This window comes from Anopheles ziemanni, chromosome 2, assembly GCF_943734765.1.
Source record: "Anopheles ziemanni chromosome 2, idAnoZiCoDA_A2_x.2, whole genome shotgun sequence".
In the NCBI taxonomy this organism is placed as follows: Eukaryota; Metazoa; Arthropoda; class Insecta; order Diptera; family Culicidae; genus Anopheles; species Anopheles ziemanni.
Genome location: NC_080705.1, coordinates 48,039,875 through 48,061,184, shown reverse-complemented (window position 1 = coordinate 48,061,184; position 21,310 = coordinate 48,039,875). Strand labels below are relative to the sequence as shown.

Sequence of the window (21,310 nt, the reverse complement as noted above, 5' to 3'; positions counted from 1 at the left end):
CATCATGTTTTTTGTTAAACACGTTAAGAACCACGTCAGTCCCTAAGGACTGGCAGTAAACTTTTCGTTCACGCCGCGTAAAAAATAATAAATATGTTAAATAAATTTTGCTCGCTAAACACATAAAAAAATATATAACCTGAAGTGTAAAAAAATCTATTTTTTGATTCAATTCAAATTCAATATTCCATATAAGGCAAGCGAAGCATACGTTTTGTATCTATAAGTTCGAAAGAAATTGACATAACAAAGTTTTCGTAGGATATTATTTCGGAGTTCTATATTATTTTTATTTTCTAACCATTTTTGAAAACACGTTCAACAGTTATCTACATTTTTTATCTAAACCATTCCACGCAGTGATTTGGACGCTCTTACTCTTTTATTCTCATTCCTTTCGAACTTACTGATGCTATCCGTATGTTTTGCTTACCAGATATTGAATATTGAATTTAATTTGATTCAGTAAAGGGATTTTATGTATGACAGAAAGGAAAAAAATTACAGATTACCTTTTTGATCGAATTCTCCAATTTATTGTGTTATCCGGCATCTCCTGCAAGTCATGCAATATTGGTTTCATTTCGAAAAGAGTCGAATTACAATTTAAGTTCAAAACACTTGTTGGCCGAATATTTTTGTCAGAAAAAACATACCTGTTCAGATGATGCCTGGTGTGTGCACTACTGGTTTTGTAACACGATAATATTTAAGTTTATTAAATGTGATCCGACCATATCCGATGAAAGAATAATTTATAACATAAGAATAACTATAAAAGGTCTATTTGGCACATTTTTTTTTAAATTCTAATAAATAAGGTCATCATGATTGGAGGAACGGAAACGTCCGGATCTGTCAGTTTTCTCCACGCTGTCCCAAACAAAAGGGTAACCACCCTTTTAAAAAAGCGAAAAAATGGCTGACCGAGTCGATATCTCGATTCAAAACGACGCCACTTACACGTCTTGACTCTGCGCGGAAACGAAACAAGGCGGATAGCCATTTTCCGCTTTTTCCAAAGTTTATCTTTTGCATGAGACAGCATCGAGAACACTGACAGGTACCGTCGACACCTTCAATTGTTTTACAAGATTGTACAAATCTTTTTCCAATATACTCTATGTTTCGCTTGAAGCTCTTCCTATTATAATGAACCTTTGATCGTCCTATGTTGCATGAAACATTATTTTTCCAGAAATAAGTTGCAATTAAATATAACATCATGATTCCTCCATCTCAAATGTATGAAGATATAAATGATATTATAAAATATAACTAGTTATCAAAGATTTTTATTTTGATATACAACAGTCAGTTACTTCTCAAAAATTGAATTTCAACTCTGTGCATTCATAAGTCACGTCATCTATTCTGATAGTTTATACGTTTAATACTGGTTTGTCTTAATTATTGAAATCAGCAATAAAACGTGCAAAACAATCAAATATATATATATTTTTTATTGAATTTACTGTAATATTCCGTCCATCGGGCAAAAGTATATCTGAATGGCTAGATGAAATTTCCTTAAAACTAACATAGACAATATTAATAAACACACGGTTATAAGTTCGACACGATCTATTTAACAAAAAACTTAATGAACATAGCGGTTATTGCAGCATTGTTGGCAACAACAGTGCATGCAGTAATAATGGAGCAATTGATGCAGCTCAGAAAAAGAACCTACCAATGCTTATACCGTAAGTACAAAAGATACTACCTATGAGGTATGTTAAGGAGAGAGACGAGACGGCCCATCTCACCTAGGTTGAAAGAATAGTCCTGCATACCTGCGAAAAGTACGGTATGAGCTACAGTATCGAACACAGCCTTAAGTTCGACGACGTTAGTGGGACTACCCACCTTGTCGGCACAAATCCGTGCAAAGATTTTATTTCATAATACACGAGCGACAATACAAAGTATTGGATAAATAGGGTTACCGGGTGATTATTTAGTACACTATGCAAGCACTTATGCAAGCGACAACTAAAGCTTCATACATATGAAAAGAATATCTATGTTTATTATGCCTCCTGGCGTGTTGGCGATGTTGTTGTAGGTAGTCGATGATAAACTCGATTTTGAATCTGTGTGGGCTATATAAATCTGTTATCAAAATGGTGGTTAATATCCGTTTCGGATGACCCATCTTTGATTTCATACGGTACCACATTCGGAATTGAAGTTGTTCTTTTTATATGCTTACAAAACAAGCTCTCCTATTTTTTTTCATTACTTCATTTGTGTTATAATTCTTATCACTGCTCAAAATAACAATTAGTACCATGATTATCACCTTACATAATGTAATAAGCATACCATTAGGAAGGACCAAGAAAAATTTGTATTTGGTAGAACAAATTTAATTATCAAATAAAACAAGTGCCGTCGTCAAAGGTTTACAAATGAAACGAATAAATTTTGATACCTTTTTTAAAAATCTTTCTCTGTGCATTTTAAATTTTCATTCAGTTCGTGATAAGCTACGAAATTTTCAATTGAAGTATCATAAATATGTTTTTTAGTAGGGCTCTGTGATATCGGAGTATGTGCGTTATTAAGGAAGGAAGATTAATTCTTCCTACCAAAACATAAAGCAGGGTTTATTGCTGTTTATATGCCTGTTATGTAAACTTCTTTTCAATTTACAGGCTCTAACCCACTGAGGATTGAAATAGCTCATCAACTGTTGTCTCGAAAGCAGTGATGTCAAACTCATTTTGGACTGCGACCCCAGGCAGCACGAATTGGGCAGCCCGACGCAAAACTCTATATGAAAAAAAGCGATTACGTTTGCACTGTGTTTATTATCTGCGAAACTCCCTACCAGCCATAGCTTCGGATCGAGACAGGAAATCAATCGGCAAGAGCGAGATGGTGATATCCTTGTCTCTTTTACACCAACGCAGAAATTCCCCAATCCCAACATCACCAGAAATTTCTCCCTGCCGCGCCCATCAATTCACTCGGGTTTGTTCCAGCGCGAGCAATCGACCGCGGTCTTCGAAGACCCAGCGCGAGCAATCGAAAACCCAGCGCAAGCAATCGAAGACCCAGCACGAGCGATCGACCCATGGGCCACAGCGCTATAGGAACTGACGCTGTATGTTCAACGCATACTCATGTGCATATTCAGGTAATATCCCATGGACCGCAGCGCTATAGGAACTGACGCTGTATATTTAACACATACTCGTGTGCATATTCAAGTAATATGCAGCTCGAGCCGAAGATAAAAACCGAAGTTGCCACGACAAAAACGAAAAATGGAGGCCTCTTTCGGATCCCTCCCACTTGTTTTCTTCTCTTCTACACATTCTCATGTTTCGAACTGTTACGCGGACTTGAACCGCGTTGTTTCTACTCCGGTCTCTGCGCACCTACCGCAAGACCATCGCTCTTTGTTGAGAACGATGTGTTAAAGGCCCAATATATATCTACTGCGTAGCCGTTTGTATGGACTGTATGGGAATGCATCGGTATACGCTCAACCCGCTCTAGCCATTTAAACCTCTCGCGGAGCGAATTTCTGCGTTGGTATAAAAGAGACAAGGATAGCACCATCTCGCTCTTGCCATTGATTTCCTATCTCGACCCGTAGCTTGTGCCGGTAGGGTTATGGATCGTACTGCGCACTTTGAGGGCTTCACCGCGTGACTACATGAGGCGTACCATACCAAAAAACTGGTTCGCTCCAAGTGTCGAAAACCGATTTTTCCGTCAGAATCGAGCGATGCAAGTGTAGTCACAAAACCTCTCACTCTAACCCTATGCTTTGTCCTGCTCACCTTATATATTCAAACTGAATCTAGCAGTTTACGGTTACAGATGGTAATTACAGGCAAATAAAAACAATAAGATTCGTTTTACCACATTGTTTCACGACTTAGAAAACATGAGAATAATTTTATCAACGGATTGAATGCTGTATAACTTCTTTCAAAACGAAATAGTTGTTGGATTAGGAACTATGATCAACAGAGCGGGTAGAAATTTTAAGCAAATACAGTTGGTCCCCGCAGTACGCGAATGTTTGGGACCGAACGCAATCGCGTATATCGAATTTTCGCGTATTGCGGATTTCCTCTGTCATATCGTTTATACTTCATAATAAAGAGTTGAATCATAAACATGGTGGAATAAATTATGTAAACAGCTCAAGCTAGGTGTTCTTTTCACACGTATAGTGCCCAATCGTAATTATAAATCAAAATACGTACATACAATAAAAAATGTAAACTAAAAATGCATTGAAATAATAATTCATACCTAATCCATTATATTTGCTTCACAAATGTTTCGTGATGTGTTGAGAAATTACAATTTTTTTATAAAACTATCCATTGATAATTGTTTTTTGATGGTTTTCTTCTCATTATAAATATTTTTGTAAACCGCTATTTCCTTCCTAACTCCATCGCTGACATTGGCTGACCTTTTTTCGTCTTCATCCATCGCTTGAAATTCTGATAATGCTTTTTCTATATTTTCAAAAGCAGTCTCCAATCGTTTTGAGTTGAATCTTTTTTGGATAGGCTCTAGATCTTCCTCATCGTACTCCTCGTTGTATTCATCCAGCACTTCTAAAGTATCTGCTTGAATAAGCTCCCTGTTCGTTAGAGGTTCTTCTTGAAAATATATAAAGTTTTGAATATCTTCAAGGTCTATTTCCACTTGTAACAGATCAGCTGCAGACAAACATTCTTTCATTAGAAGTTGTATTTGTTCGTCTTCATCAGTTGATGCCGTATCATGTGTAAAATAAGCAGGACATAATTTTTTCCAACACGCATTAATGGTACTCGATTTAACCTCATGCCATGCAGCTGAAATGTTACGGATGGCAGAAAGAATGTCGTAATTTTTGCAGGCATCAGTTATGTTGAATGTTGGATTTTTCTCTATTGTATGAACAATTAGATTGAATGTTCTGCGAAGATAGTACGATTTAAATGTTGCAATCACACCCTGGTCCATAGGCTGTAACAGTGATGTAGTTCTGGGTGGCAGGAAAATTACATCAATATTAGGGTGCAGTTCGTCGAGCTCTATTGGATGGCCTGGAGCATTATCAAGTAATAAAAGTGCCTTAAATGGAATGCCTTTATCTCTGCAATACTTCTCTACCTCTGGCACAAAGTTTTGCAGGAACCATTCATTAAAAATGGAACGAGTTACCCATGCTTTTTTGTTGGATTTCCAAACCACTGGTAATGACTGAACTTGAATATGCTTAAATGCTCTTGGCTTTTGTGAATGGTATACTACCAAGGGTTTTAATTTTAAATCACCGGTCATGTTACTTCCAACCATGATTGTAATTCTTTCCTTGTTTGATTTGAATCCAGGCATTCGTGTCATATCATCGAAAACATAACTTTTTGTGGGCATTTTTTTCCAAAAAAGTGCAGTTTCATCAACGTTTATAATTTGTTCTGGAAGAAACCCCTTTTCTTCAATTAGCTTTTTCAACAAGCCAGGAAAGTTCTCTGATGCTACTTCATCTGCACTTCCAGCCTCACCATGAATTTTCATGTTCTTCAGGTTTGCACGATTTTTAAATCTGTTGAACCACCCCGAACTGGCTTTGAAAGAGTTTACTCTATTCTCCGAAATACCAGTGGAGCTTTCTATATCTTGATACAAAGATTTTGCCTTGGTTTGGATAATTTGTAAACTGAGAGGAATACGCTTATTTAACAGATCTTCTATCCATATGATCAATAAGCGTTCCATCTCTTCTATAATATCGTTACGTTTCCGAGTGGCCATTGTAACTCCTTTTGCCGAATTTCGCAGGTTATCTTTGGTTAGAATGATGCTTCGCACTGTTGAATGAGGCCGTTTTGTTTGCCGGGCTATTTCTGCATAGCTTTTTCCTTCCTCGAACATCCGGACTATTTCTATCTTTTCTGTGATAGTTATAGCACACTTCGTACGAGAACTTTTATTTTTTGATGCCATATTACTTGCTTCAATATTACCGCTTCAAGACTGTACAGGTTTATGAAACTAGAACCAACGTGTACTGATTGTGAAAACAACTGAAAATTCCTTGCAAATTCAGGCCGTTGCAGTCATGGCCTTTAAACGGCTGTTTAAAACTGTGTATTGAAAACTTCATTCTACCAAAACAAAGCAAAAATGACTAATAAGAAATCAAGCAACAACGGTAAACGCTATGAGCTGTCATTTCTAAAAAAATCGCGTATTGCGGATTCGCGTATATCGAGTATCGCGTATTGCGGGGACTAACTGTACATCGTATCAATTATTATTAAAGAAGAAAAACGATGAGAAGAGAACGAGTATTTTTGTTTGTTAACGCCTGGTTGGAACGACAGTTGCAGCGCATTATTTTCATCCATGGAGTAAAGTTGTCATGTTTCATCAATATTATGGCATGGAAAAATAATAATAACAGTTTTAAATTCCATCATGATTCTAAAATGTACCCAACTTTTTGGAGATGCTCTTCACAAGTCAACTCAAGGATTGGCACACGTTTTTCAAAAAGGGCCAGATGATTGAAGAGAAACCGAAAGCGCGGGCCGGATACTTTAAACGATGCTTCAATGTTTTCAAAGTAATACCCTTTGTAATGGAGAGTGGAACTTTCTAAAAAGCAAAGTTGCATAAAAAGTGGTAAAAGATAAAACATTTAATATGTTATCCATAAACATATAACAGGAACACCTCGTTAAACAATTATCATCATCATTGGAATGGGTTTTTAGTATGAAGCACCTAAATATTCTTACGGGCCGGATAAAATCATTTGGCGGGCCGGATTTGGCCCTGAGTTAACTGATAACTGCTCGACAAGTTCTTACCAATATGAAAAGTCGAGCACTTCATCGAGCTCTTTCGTACACACCATCGTCAGCCAACCCAGAAGTGCTGGGTTGCATTTGGTATGGTACGCTGGAGCTAGACCGTACCAAGTTTTTGGTATGGTACGCCTAATGTAGTCACGTGGTCACACATGAGGGTTCGGCTAGCCAATCACAAACCTCGATTTTTCAGTTCGGATCGGCTGTCGCGGCAGCAGATGGGCGCGGTGGCGGGACGGGGGAATTTCTGCGTTGGTGTAAAAGAGACAAGGCTATCACCTCGCTCTTGTCCATTGATTTCCAGCCTCAACCCGAAGCTTGCGTTTGTAGGGAAATATGAATATTGGAATAAAAGTCGGCCTCGTATCAACGGCGTTTTACAAGGCGCATGGGTGATTAACTAGACCAGGGATTTCAAACATACGGCCCGCGGGCCACATCCGGCCCGCAAGAACATCGGATCCGGCCCGCGGCCCCTTTGAAGCAATACATCGAAAGTTTGGATCTTTGAGTATTAGCTTTTGTTTGAATAGCCAAATGTTTTTTTGTGAATTGAATTTCTATAGGAAAGTGATATACAACTTTGATCCACATCACGCCGATATATTGTGGTTGACAAGAACAAAGATTTCATACAGATTTTCGAGACGAGTGAATAAGTAGTGTTCATACAAAACAAACTTCATGAACTACAAGAGCATTTTAAATAAAATAACAGATGTGGAGCAATAAGTTAGCTGTAGTAATAATGCACATTTACTCATTTGATATCTTCTCGGTTGACAAAAATTCAAATTTTTTGCAGCTGTCATGTAGTACCAGCAATTTTTTCCATGGCAGGTTGCTGGGACTCTTGCTGGAACTACATAGTACCAGCAACAATGTCAATTTCTGTCAACCGGGTTAAATTTACTAAAAATCAAAATGCACAATAGTGTTAAAGCAACCTTATCTTTCACTGAAAATTGTAAATTTTATAAAAAGTAATATAATATTTTAAAAATTTGAAGGTGTGAAACACGATTGACTGTTTGGATCAAACCACACTGATAAGAACATATTTTTCATCAATCCCATCAATTTTACATTTTGGCCCGCAAACCTACTTTGGGAGGAAATGTGGCCCGCGAGGTCAAACGAGTTTGACATCACTGGACTAGACGAACCTTCATGTGTGAAGCCCTCAAAGTGCGCAGTACGATAAGAAGTTTCAATGTCCCGCTTTGGTTGAGCACGCTCTCTGCCACGCGAAAGCAACCCGCAATGCTCATAGTGACCTCCGTTTTTCATTTTTTGCCGCAGCAACTTCGATTTTGCTTCGACTTTCGTGGGCAAATCGTTCTGACAATTCGTATCTCGATCAACCGTCGATTGTCTTTGATTTACTTTGTGCCGTACCGTGGATAATGAATTAGAATAAAGCAAAACGTCCATGCTTCAACTTGAAGTTATTGTTTCAAACCTTTATTTTAGAATAAATATATATGTAGTAATTTAAAAACTGATTTTTTTATATATGACATTGCAACTTTGTTTTCCCGGACCAGTGCCGTCCTTCTATACTAGAGCCTAGCAAATCTAGAAGGACCGTTTTAATAAAACATCGATTCATCAACATTTATATGTGTATGCAGAGAAGGTGAGTTTAAAACACAAAAACATTAACAGTCTCAGCACGGACTTCGATCGAATCGATCTGTCAATTTTCATACATATCCCGCTAGACATTTCCTAACGGTTTCTCTCAAAACTTCAAAACGGGAACAAAAACTCCCTTATTTTTATATGAGCCGAGGCGGGCGGAGAGGAGTTTTGAGCAAAGTGACTACTATCCAGGTGGGTTCATCACTAACAAATCCCCTTGATTTTTTTAGAAAAATAAAAGAAAAATTTGACAATCGTTCCGGGTTTTGTTTATGTTTACAATTTGCCAGGTGTTGTTTCCAAAGTTCTTTACGAAAGCGTAAAAATGCCGTATTTATCCTGTTCAGCTGTTTTTTGCAAAAATAACTCATGGAATGGGAAAAAATGCGAAATGAAGAAGATACCGTCGTTTTAACAAACACGTTTCGTGTAGCATTGTAGCAACAAAGTGTTAACATATGTGCCTTTGGACGACCAAACCGCTTTACCCATATCGTCCAACCTATTACTAGATGACTTTGCAATATATCGTAGATGGAACTGTGTCCTCAGTAATGTTGTGGCTAATGAGGGCAGAGTCTCAGTCTTCCGGTAACCGTATCAACTGGAACCAGCAGCTTGCTAACGCGTCGGTATCCTTTTGTTGGTAAACAAAACCAGGAACGATTGTCAAACATTAATTTCAAAATGGCTGCCACGACCAGGTTTTTGAGCTCACCTCCCTTAGAACCCACCTTGGTTTTGAGGGAAACGGTTAGGAAATGTCTAGCGGGATCACGCCAAAGGTTCGGTTCCTTTGTCATTTGAAAATTGATAGCTCGATTCGATCGGATTAACTCGTTCGAAGTCTGTGTAGAGGCTGTGAAAGAAGAATATTATAAGGTTTATATTTTGTTTACGCTTCCTTGAGGAGTAATAAATTTGTCGTGGTTGTTTTTCCCTACGTTCTGTTATATTGAGCCGTTATGTGTGCTTGGCTAAACAGAGTTGGATGTTACAGTAGTGTTACTAATTATATTAGATTGTTATCTACGTTTCGATCGATATTCTACATGTTTTAATAATTCCTGGAAACATCTCCTACCGAAAGGTGTTGTATGCAAATTGCTCATACTCTCCTATAACGTCGTAAGCATGTTCTTACAAGGTGAAAATTATTAATGACTTTGAAACATAGGTTTACAAATTATCTATGTGTTCTGCTCATGTGAAGTGTAATTTAAACAAACATTATTTTATAATTAATAGGATAAGTGAATGGTTTTGCCAGGCTAACGCTTCTTACATGGTAGTTGTAACAGATACATTATTGATCGGTCCACTAATCGGCCTCTGGTTTATCATCAGTCCACAGGTCTGGTTTATCCCACTACTGTGTGTCTCGTGTTGAATGGTATAGCGGATAGGTCCATACAATGTATAAAACCTATCAATTACTAAATTATGTTTACAAATAGATTCGAGACTTTCATTCTGAGGTTTGGTTAAACATTACTGGTTTAATAGTAACAATTTAATGCCAAGTGATTTTGTATAACATATTGCACTATATTGGATGGTATTGTTAATTAATAGTAATTTGATTTTTCTCCTGAACATTGGCGTTCCACTCACAAAAGATGGCATCACTCTAGGATAACTAGCATGAATGCTTCGGCCGGAAAGAATGTATGTGCAAATAAAAATATACTTTAGAATGATATTGCTTCAATGCAGTGATTAACAAAAGCGTACACTATAAATTTCCTTGAAGATGTCTATTCATATTTAAGATGCACATTAATCTTTGCTCATTCCATTTCTCATTGAACGTTAAAATTGAGACTACACAGCTATAGTGGGTTACATAATGTCGGACAATTGTTTTGAAGGAAACTTCGAACTTACAGCGGGATTTTAATTTTAAGTTTTATCATTTGAAAAGAAATCAATTACCATCAGCTACGCTCTTGTTAAACAAATTGTATAGTGTGTGTTAATTTATGTTTTATTCCATATTTAATTATTATAAATTATCACGCTATCATAATTCTGTCTCTTTACGTCAAACATTGTTAAAAAATTATCACTCAGTGGAAAACACATACTATGGTGTCTGGCCACTTTTTCTAAGTACTCTGATAGTCGCGAAAATCGTACTACATCAAACTCAAAGCTACTGGCATTTAACTATAGAATGTAACTATAGAACCAAGGACGTTTAGCCGAATGTATTTTTCTTTAACATTTCATGCTCACTTTTGGCATTCCGAAGCCAGTTTTTCAGATCACGAGTCTTTTCCAGCAGATTTACTGTGTAACGATGACGTTGGTTTTGCAAGTGGACACCCATCGGTTGGGCTACCGATGACAATTTAGTGGTGATTGGTGTAGCCGGTGTTGGCGGGAGAACCATATCGCAGATTCGATTACCTGTAATCGTGTTGGTGTTGTTAAGGAAATCCATTTCGTCAAAGCTTACCGAAACTGAGCCTGTGCCGGGGTCTGGAGAAGAATTAACAGATATTATAATTGGAAAACTAATTAGATGTTGACGACGCTTTGTTTTTGGCGTATTAACATTAATCTGTCTTCTAATAGTGGAATTCTCATGTCGAAAGAGTTTCACGAGAACACTAGTATTATTTTTTCTTGGTTCCACATTCACAACATAGCAAGCAATTGAAAAGATTTTAATATTTATTGCAAGAGAATCATCTTTTCTATTACTAGCTTGAGCATTTCATCGTAACTATTATCGACTATGTTACAAGCTATAATCGATAGATCTGGAGGCGTTCGGCTTGTTTTAATGATGTATGGATTAATTAAAAAAGTATTGTGTTTATACTTACTGAGAAGGCTCCAAATTTCCTGAATCTCTGCATGCAGATGTTCCAGATATTTAAAGGGATCATCATTGCTCGGTGCCATTGTTGTGCGCAGTTGGCCATAATTGTGCTCTGCGATTGGTAACTCGTTACTGCTGAAGCCGGAGCTCGAATAGGATGATAAATCGCTTAGCGTTTCCTTGGGTTGGAGCGCCCGGTCGATACCGTCCGATCGCATTTTTGGGCGTTCTTTTTCTGAAAGTTTCTGCAAAGAGCGCTCAAGGTGACGCAACCTGATTACTTTCTCACCAAGTATAGCACGGGTTCGGTGCAGTGATACTTCCATTTCGGTAAGCTCTTTTTCTTCCTGAAAATATTGAACAGATAATAGTTAGTGTTGAGAATTAAAAATTCAAAAAACATACAATTTTTTAACGTACATTCTTTTACATACGTTAGTTAGTAGAGTCACATACATTTCAACGTGTTAGGTTTAAGAAATGAGCCCGCAGTAGAAGAATAACTACAGTTAAGAATATTACTTACGTTAAATATTTGATCCATGGTGTGCTTGTTCTTCATGGCATGTTTGATGGAAACGTCGTGTTGCTTTGTTTTGAATAGGTGTTTCTGCGCTCGTAGGGACTCTTTGGCGCGCATTACGGAATCCCGCTCGAGTAGAACGCGATGTTTGAAAAATTCTAATTCGCTACTTCCATTGCTTGATCCTATCGCACCGCACGTTCCAGTGGCGCCTCCAGCTCCGACACCATCCACATTTCCGGTTCCGCTATTTTCCACATGATCATGAACGAATGGATACCGCAGATGATATGGAGCGTCGAGGTTGCAATCTGGAATTTGATCCTCTAACTCCTCCAGCTTCTTGAGCTGAATGCGAAGGTTTTCCACAGGAGTACACGGTCGACCGCTTCCTGCTTCCCGTTCGTGTTTGGTAGCGTTCAGTTTCGACGTGGAGGCGGACTTGGTTTTGGTAAAGATCTTGCGCTTCGGACGCGCTGCCGCTTCCACCTTGGCATGAGGAATGCCACTAGCCATGATAGGCACTCCTTTCTCTCGGTGCTGTTTATCAAACTCCGAGTCCGAGCTGATGTTGCCTTCACACTGCTGGACGCTAGCGAATATGTTTCGTATTTGAAAATAGTTCTTCGAATACGTCGTCTCGCTCTGGCTCGTATCATCGGTTTGCATCGTACGGGGAATATTATTGTTGTTATTTACGTTGTTATTGTTATTCTGGTTCGTCATCAGGGGTTTTCGCGAGTCCGAGGGTCCGCTGATACCGTTGTAGTGAAGGAGTTTATTTTTGCCCTCCAACAGGTAACTGCCTTTGACCGGGAAGCGCTTGGAAGCGGCCGATGGAGGCGGCGTGCTGATGGATGATTTTTCAGACGTCAGCACTGTGTGGCCTGACGACGGGCCCGAAATACCCTTCCCAATGTCATACGGATAGGGCGGTAGTGGTTTTGAGTTCGTACGATCATCCGTTTCATAGCTATTGCTGAGCAAACTATGTTGCTGTTGCTCCCGGCGTTTCTTACGTCGCTCCAGAGAGATGCGAACATCCGTTTTCAAACGGGTGTACTTTTCCTTCAGACATTTGTACTTGTCCTCCAGCAAGCGCTTTTCACAGCGTACTTTCTCGTACAAACGATCTTCACCCGTCTCCCGCATACGCTGCCTTTCTACTTCCAGTTCATGACTCAACTTGATTTTCATTTCCGTAAGGTTGGTGGTGTGCTCCTTTTTAAGCAGTTCCTCCTCGGTCTTTAGATCGCGCTCGAGCTCCTCGACAATTTCGTCGTGATTTTTTTGAAGCGTTGCCATTGTAGCTCGATGCTCATCCGTAACCTCCTGAACACGTCGATCGAACTCCTCTTGTAGAGTTTCCCGGTAAACTGTATATTCTTTAGCGTTTTCTTCTTCGTAGTCAGCTTTCATTTCGTTCAGCTTTACCTGATAAAATTCTTTGATTTCATTGATATTTTGCTGATGCTGCTCTTCCAGTTTTTTCTTTTCCTTTTCTAGCAACTCCTCGTATCGTTGGTGCACTTTGGCTAATTCTTTTTGTAAGTTAGCTTCTTCGAGAGTTTCCAGGGCACTTAGTTCTTCCTCTAGCCTCGCCCGGTACCTCGTACGTTCGCGGTCTAATGTTTGTTTCAGCAGTCGTGCAGAATCTACCCCACGATCATCGTCGTGCCTTCCTGCACCTTTATCCAATTCAGATACTGATAGCGCAATTGGAACGGTTTGCCCAGGCCTTGTCTCCATGCGATCAATTTTATCCGTAACCACCGGTACGTCTGAGTCCGATGATGATAGTTGCTCAACATCATCTACGCCCAGACCTATGTCCGCTTGCTTGTACACGGTTTGATATCTATTTCCCGTTACATTCTCCAGCACCTCCGATTCGTTGTCAGCTTCATCGTAGCCATCTTCTTCATCCACCCGGTCGCGTTTGTCATCGGAATCGTTATCGTACGCTTCGTCAATTTCTTCAAAATTAATCAAAGAATCATCGCGCACTGTTTCCTTACTCGGTTTCAGCTCCGCATTTAGATCGATGTCGAACCGCACGCTTTTTCTTTCGTCCGAGCCAGAATCTTCGTTTGGAGTGCTTTTGTTGCGGACATACGTCAAACTCGAGTCACGCAAAATGCCTTTCACTTCCGGCTCTAGTTTACGTCCTATTTCCAACCCTCCAAATTCTGGCTTTTTATTTGATTTTAAAAATTGCGATCCCGTGCCAGTGATCGTGAAGCTCTGGGCGTGAGCAGTTAACCCCATTCTACCACTCAAAACCGGTGTTTCGTTTGGTCCATGTGTTTCGACCGTGCCTTCTCGTACGCTGCTACTGATGTTGAATAATAGCTTCGATGACAGAGTCATGGCGGAATTTCGCTGTTTTGCACCAGAATATTTTGTGCTTGTTATCACTGCTTCTTGACTGTTGTTCTTTTTGTACGAATCACTTTCCTCTTCCTCTTCCGCATCGATTTGCCCAGATGTCATATGCTCGGAATGTGTTCCTTCGATTTGACCCAGTTCTAAAGCAGTGTCTAGTTTGTCCCGCACAAATCGTTGGTCTGTTTCCTTCTTACCTGCTTTGAGATCAGTCGAAATATGAACAGATGGGGGAATAACGATTTCATGGTTCTGATTTGAAGCATCCGGTTGGTAAACATTAGCGCACGGGTCGCATTTGTTGTTCGCGGATTTGAGACTGCGAAAGCCAGAATCACCTAACGACGTAGAGTCAGATCGATCTAAGGACAGTGCCTTCCGCGCATCTGCTACTTTCGCTCGGTACAGTACATCGATCGGATGTTCCCATTGAGACTTTTTCGTTATTCTGTCGTAATAGTAGTACGCTTTAACTTGTTTGCTGTAACTGGAAAGAAAAAAGTATTGTTTAATTTAAATTGCGTCATTACCATGGTTAAATTTGTTCTTGGCCAACATATTTGTTCCTTTTTCCTAAACCGCTCACTTTTGAATATTTTTTTTTAAATTGATCTTGATCTTTTTGAAAAATAATATATATCATTTTTGTACATGAATAAAAACATGCAAGCCGAGAAAAATTTAACATCTTCTAGCTGTTAAAAGTGCATGTAAAAATACGGTCAAGATTTCGCTAAAAAGGGAATTAATCTCACTAGCCATTGGTTGTTAGAAGTTGTGATGAGGATGGAAATGTCAATAAAATGTTACTTTAGGCCTAATCATTTTTAAAGGAATATTTTAAATTTTCGCGTAAGTTTTTCACACATTCTTGAGAAAAATTGAATTCAGCTAAAATCCCATTGTTAATTATATGCATGTATGCTTGAAGTCAATTGTAAAAAGATTTGTTAGGTTTAGCCGGCACGGCATATTATAGTATATTATATTTAAAGGACAGCTAATATCAGCAAACCGAGAATACTTCCCGTTTATACAATTCGTATTATTGTAAGATAATAGAGAGCAGAATCGTAATATACGTATTATCGTAAGATAATAGACACCCACTAAAGTCTGAAGTCTTGTACAAAATGCTTACTATAATCGATTTTACAAAGCATTAACAACATGATTGAAAATTCGATCTATATTATTTTGGGTTTTCTGTTTTTTGGTTTGTATAATGACCCAAAAATGTTAGATAAAGTAAATTTTATCGTGTTTGATTACCAAACAAGTAGACATTAGTAACAGCAAAAAATGGGGGTCCGCGACAGCCGAACAGTTACGCCGGATAGAAAATCGGCCCACACAAAGTACACATAGGGAAAAATTCTACTAAGATAAATGCATGTTGTCTAGTAGTCAAACTTCGACCTTCTTCTTCTTGGCATGCCTGCCCCGTTAAGGGCTTACGAGACTTTGTACCCTATGTGTACGTGGATAGTCAGTCCTCTCGTATGGGGGAGGGTCCGGTCTTGGATGGGATTCGAACCCACGGCTTCGAGATGGTAAGCCCCGTCGCTAATGGGCCGATTTTCTAACCAGCTCTACTGCTCGGCTGTCGTTGACCCCCAAACCTAATTAATTGTATAACTTTGATAAATCGAAATAAATATAACACGGCATCAATATAATATTGAAATTTGCGTTCGAATTCTAACTAAGACTGGGCTCTCCCCAATAAGAGGGCTAACTGTCCACGCACAAAATGAGAGGCCTTGCCCTTAATCAGTAGGTATGTCCGAAGGCGGTTATTACGCAAAACAAGAAGAAAAAGAGAAAATTATGAACATCTTAAAAGTCACCCTGAATGCTTTAAGAAACATGTATTTAAATATTTTTAAGTAGCTATAGCAGTTCAACATTTCAATTATAGCGAATATTTTTAAGTAGCTATACCGTATGCGTGATAATGTTTGCACCATCGTACTAATATAGTTCCCGTTTTCTCTGGGCATACAAGTCCTTGGCTTTCTTTACATCCACTTAATCCTTAACTTGTACCTAAATAGGTAGAGAATGGAAAACCTGACCAAGTAGCAGCGTATTCGCGATTTCTATCGCAAAAACATATTGTCGATGCCATAGGAATATCCCAGTGGACCGGGGAAAAGGTCTAAGGGATAAGGTTGGATAACTATCCATGGGGCTCCGTCTCATCCCCTCCGACCCCAGAAACGCACCCAAAACTATAGTCAAGAACAGCTTATGTTCTGGTCGAAAGATATATGGCAACCATGCTGGATTCCGGGTTTCTCAATATGGCGCTTTATGAAGGTCAAGGCTTATTTTAAACGCCACCCAAGTGTGACAAGTCTCCGGAAAACATTGATCAGTTTTTGGAGAGAATTAGATCTAACCTACATTTTTAGGACCTGCAGTGCATTCCGCAAGCGCATGGAGACTATAGTGGCCACAAATGGCAACTCAATCAAAGACTTAAAACTCTTGCACACCTGAGCAATGCCTGCCAAGGTAATACTTGACAACCTCTGTTTTTCTGTCAGAATACCTTGGCATGGCCTTGGGGTCAGAATGAGCTTGCCTTGGCATTGCTCATGTGTGAAGTATCAGCGCAAGTTGTCGACGTGAGTTGGCGACGACAACATTGTTTTAAATTTCATTCTATACTCGTTTTTACATTAAAAATAAACAACACCAGTTGTGTTTGAATGCGAATGCGGTTGTTTACGTTTGGTATACTGGTTTGTTTACCATTTCTGTACTAGGTAATATTGAATTGTCAAACATTGGCGAGGTTGCAACTAAAATTTTTTGGTTGAGCAAGATTTGGTTGCAAATTTTTCCGACAGATGGCGATACCATAGAGTCTGCATATTGGCAGTGAAAGTTGGCGCCAACATTGGCAATGTGTGCAGGCATTTTTACATGCTTAACAACATTGACCGCGTGACTACATTAGGCGTACCATACCAAAAAACTGGTTCGCTCCAAGTGTCAAAAACCGATTTTTCTATCAGAATCGAGCGATGCAAGTGTAGTCACAAAACCTCTCACTCTAACTCTATGCTTTGTCCTGCTCACCTTATGTATTCAAACTGAATCCAGCAGTTTACGGTTACAGATGGTAATTACAGGCAAATAAAATCAATAAGATTCGTTTTACTACAGTGTTTCACGACTTAGAAAAGATTAGAATAATTTTATCAACGGATTGAATGCTGTATAACTTCTTTCGGCTAAACCTCAAACGGTGGCAAACCTCAAACGGTGGCAAAGTTTGTTATTATTTTTAGAAATCATACCACACCCCTAGATTGATTGCGTAGCCGAAATTAACGGCTGGCTCACCCTCACCACTGCGACCACCAAACGAAATAGTTGATGCTCTCCACAAGTTAACTGATAACTGCTCGACAAAATCTCACTAATATGAAAAGTCGAGCACTTCATCGAGCTCTTTCGAGCACACCATCGTCAGCCAACCCAGAAGTGCTGGGTTGCATTTGGTATGGTGCGCTGGAGCTAGACCGTACCAAGTTTTTGGTATGGTACGCCTAATGTAGTCACGCGGTGACAAGCATGTCCCTTTAGAATGTCCTCTTGCCAGTCCTCCCTCTAGAATGTCCTCTTGAATGTCCTCTTGAATCCCAGTTAAGGTTTCAAATCACCTCGAAGGTTAATAAATCATTTTACACGTTTTAAATCACAAAAGAGTGACTTAAAGATTCGAATCATCGTTATGATTATTCATTCTGATTCAAATCTCTAAAAAGAGTTGTTATTCTCATCACTAGTTAATTGATCATTTTCATGTTTGAATTAAGTGTATTGTTCAACCTAGAGTAACGAAAAAAATCTGTTGCAATCAACAGAGCAAAAAGTAAACAAATCGCCACTTTGACATAAAAATACTAGTCGAAAGAATATTGCAATATTGCTGTCAATGGCCATTTGCAACTACAGTCGGACGTCGATTATCCGGGGCCGGATTAACCGGGCGGCGGATTATCCGGGGGTCTTGCAACTGACAACTGCACAACCTTGTTGAAATGTTTCAATGAACTTCAGGTTAGTTTGTAAAAGTTTCTTAGCAATAATGTGTCAAACAATTTTTGTCGGATCGAAAATAGCAATAAAAATTATCATAGAAAAATAATTCAAACATTTTTTATGATTAATCAACTAACTGGAACTGGTCAAAAGTGAACTAGCAGAGACTCAAACCAGGTAAAAACGTATTTTAGTATATGTTCGATTATCCGTGGAATTCGATTATCCGGGGACCTCCCGGTCCCGACACCCAGAGGCGGATCTACCTATGAGCGGACTGAGCGGCCGCGGGGGGCCCCGACCTTAAGGGGGCCCCGTGATGAAACCTCCAGATCGCAAAAGTAACTACCCATTTTATTTATTCTCGCAGTGGTATACATATATGTATACTTTGTACATAAAGTGTACTGTGACCAAAGTTAGTACGTTGCCTTTAATTAACCATAGTTAATTTTCACCTAAAACCTTGCCATTATATGTTTTCATGAATCTTCTTTCTCATCTAATACTGTCCGTTTGACTTAAAATGCTCTCAATTTACGGCCCACAAGCAAAAGTCTCCATTGTTACCCTTTTAAATTGTTTTCATCATCGCTGTTAAAATTGATATAAAGATTTGATAATTTAAGAGAAATTTAGAAACCCCCATTGCGATTTAGCACACATAAAAACCATCAGTGAACAGTAACCTAAATTTTCATTTGCTTAACAGAGAAAAACATGGAATTTATCGCAGAAAAATATCAAAATGATTAGTTTCCAATAGGTCTGGTTGGTTTAGGATGTGGAGGTCATAATTAACAGCACGAATGAAAAATCTATCAAAAATCATGGAGATTATATCCTGAAAATATATATAAAGGATTGCTTGCTGTTGTAAAAAGTAAGCCTAATTTTGGCCATAAGTATGAAAACATTTAGAGCAATGGAAATGTCTGGAGGGCCCCGTTTATCCAACCGCTTGGGGCCTCCGAACGGATTGATCCGCTTCTGCCGACACCCCCGGATAATCGACGTTCACCTGTATCTTCCAAAATCGACGGACAGAAATATTCCTCGTCTAATAAGGGTATAACACCGATGTAAATTCCTGAGATGTACAACCACACTAATAAATATGTAAATTACACATTTGCATAACTTACGCGTTTTATTTCGTTTTTTGCAATTTATTTTATTCGAATACGTCTGCATTGCATTCATATTAACGTAAAAAGTTTTTTTTTATATTCTATGATCATGTACACAAGAACGCGATCTCGTAACTCCTAGTATAAGCTATGTGTCAAGCAATATTCGAGATACGCGGATTTCTCTGGTCCCCATTATCCGCGTAAGTCGGATACTGACTGTACCTGGTTTGAGTCTTGACTAGTTCATTTTTTACTAGTTCCAGTTAGTTGATTAATCATAAAAAATGTTTGAATTATTTTTTTATAGTAATTTTTATTGCCAACTTCGATCCAACAAATTTTTTTTGACACTATTCCTAAAAAAATGTTGTGAACCATTCTGATATTCATGGAAACAATTCAACCCGGTTGTGCAGTTGTCAGTTGCAAGACACCAGGATAATCCGTCCCCCGGTTAATCCGGCCCCGGATAATCGACGTCCGACTGGAATTTTTCAGACGAGTATGACCAAACTCTTACTTCGCCCAATTGTTAAGTAACATCTCCATAGCGAAACCTGTTTGTCCAAGTCTGTCTTCTTAGTAGGCCAACATGATTAAAATGTTCCCAATTCCCCAGTGTGCAGCTTCGTTATTTATTTTGGATAAACTATTCATTCATCGCATAAGCAGCTTTAAAAGTTGGTTAAAATTATGAACTCATTTTCATAGTTACCATTTGTATCACGCCATACGTGGTATGAAAATTATCAAAAAAAGCTTTTTTCGTACAAAAGGATTTCCTGCTCAGCACCAACACATTCACTCTCATCAGCTGACTGCAGACTTTCATGTAGGTCTCTACACATACTTTCATAACCGTTGTGGGTACGGCCAAAATATCCAAACTATATTGATTTCTCCATGCAGCGATGTGGTGCTTATAGTCAAAAGATTCATAGGAAAGAGAGTTTTCAACGAACGGAACGAGCTATATACTCACCATGGTTTCCAATTTTCCGGCAAAGGATGCAGCAACCCTTGTCTCGCGAGATAGATGAGATTTGTTTCTTTATCGGGATCGATTCCAATTTTTAAAGCATATTCCAAAATTTCTGTAATTGATGCACCGCGCAAAAGGCATTTTAATTGATGAGTTGGAAAGTGGTTAGAAAACCAGATTAGATAGAACAATATATAAAAGGGGTTTCCCATACCTTCTTTGGTAGGTTCATACGTCGAATAGAAGATTTCTTCTTGTTGACCAATGCCGGTTCCATACGATGATGAATTCATGATATTCCAGAGAAAATACAACGGATTATCAAACCCTTATTCTTTGTTACTATCACAAACTTTTGTACATTACAGATTACACTGTATGCAGAAATAACCAACTTATCTGAAAAAGCTCAAATTTGGACTTTTACCAAAAATTTCGCTCATTTGGATTTGGTGCAAGCGTACACTGTCGCCTTTTATATGTTTTTATGGGGGTTTTTACTGTTTACTTTAATAACAAATAAACTGGAAACTTTTCTTCAGCACAGCCACAGCTATTGGTTCAGATGTATTTTTTTTCTTATTTCTGGCACCTGAAGTCGTTTTCTCTCTAGGCAAGGAAGCATTCAATTTTAATCATTCACATCACACGTTCACTTGTACGGTGCATCGATTAAATTACTCAGGCTTGGGCATTTCTTTTAAATAATGGCTTGCAAACTTTCAGGAAATCTTATTGCCCCTGATGTACGATAAGGAAGATTCGTCCTGCTAGCACCGTGGTAAAAATTAGACTTGGGATGGTCTGTGGTACTCAATGAAATCATGCCTGAAAATATGATTGTGAGCATAATCAAAAGCTCGAGAGAGTGAAGTTTGACTGAGATGAGAATGTCCTTCCGACAATCACAAC

General features: G+C 38.8%; 1 protein-coding gene across 1 annotated transcript; it reads right to left on the bottom strand.

The window, feature by feature from the left end:
* Window positions 1–10,686: 10,686 nt before the first annotated feature.
* LOC131293701 (centrosomal protein of 164 kDa) lies at window positions 10,687–20,691 on the bottom strand. Its single transcript, XM_058321776.1, has 6 exons — window positions 20,613–20,691; window positions 20,399–20,510; window positions 13,559–14,711; window positions 11,843–13,510; window positions 11,321–11,663; window positions 10,687–10,970 (listed from the first exon to the last, which is right to left on the bottom strand). Exons 1-6 carry the CDS (start codon window positions 20,689–20,691, stop codon window positions 10,687–10,689), a joined length of 3,639 nt encoding a protein of 1,212 aa, XP_058177759.1.
* Window positions 20,692–21,310: the final 619 nt, after the last annotated feature.

Excerpts from the sequence above, each read along its gene's own strand:
- LOC131293701 (XM_058321776.1), bottom strand. The coding sequence starts at position 20,691 with ATGAATTCATCATCGTATGGAACCGGCATTGGTCAACAAGAAGAAATC. Across the intron at positions 13,511-13,558 it reads GGCCTGGGCAAACCGTTCCA|GATGATCGTGGGGTAGATTC; the intron begins ATTGCGCTATCA and ends GGAAGGCACGAC. Across the intron at positions 11,664-11,842 it reads CCATGGATCAAATATTTAAC|GAAGAAAAAGAGCTTACCGA; the intron begins GTAAGTAATATT and ends CAATATTTTCAG.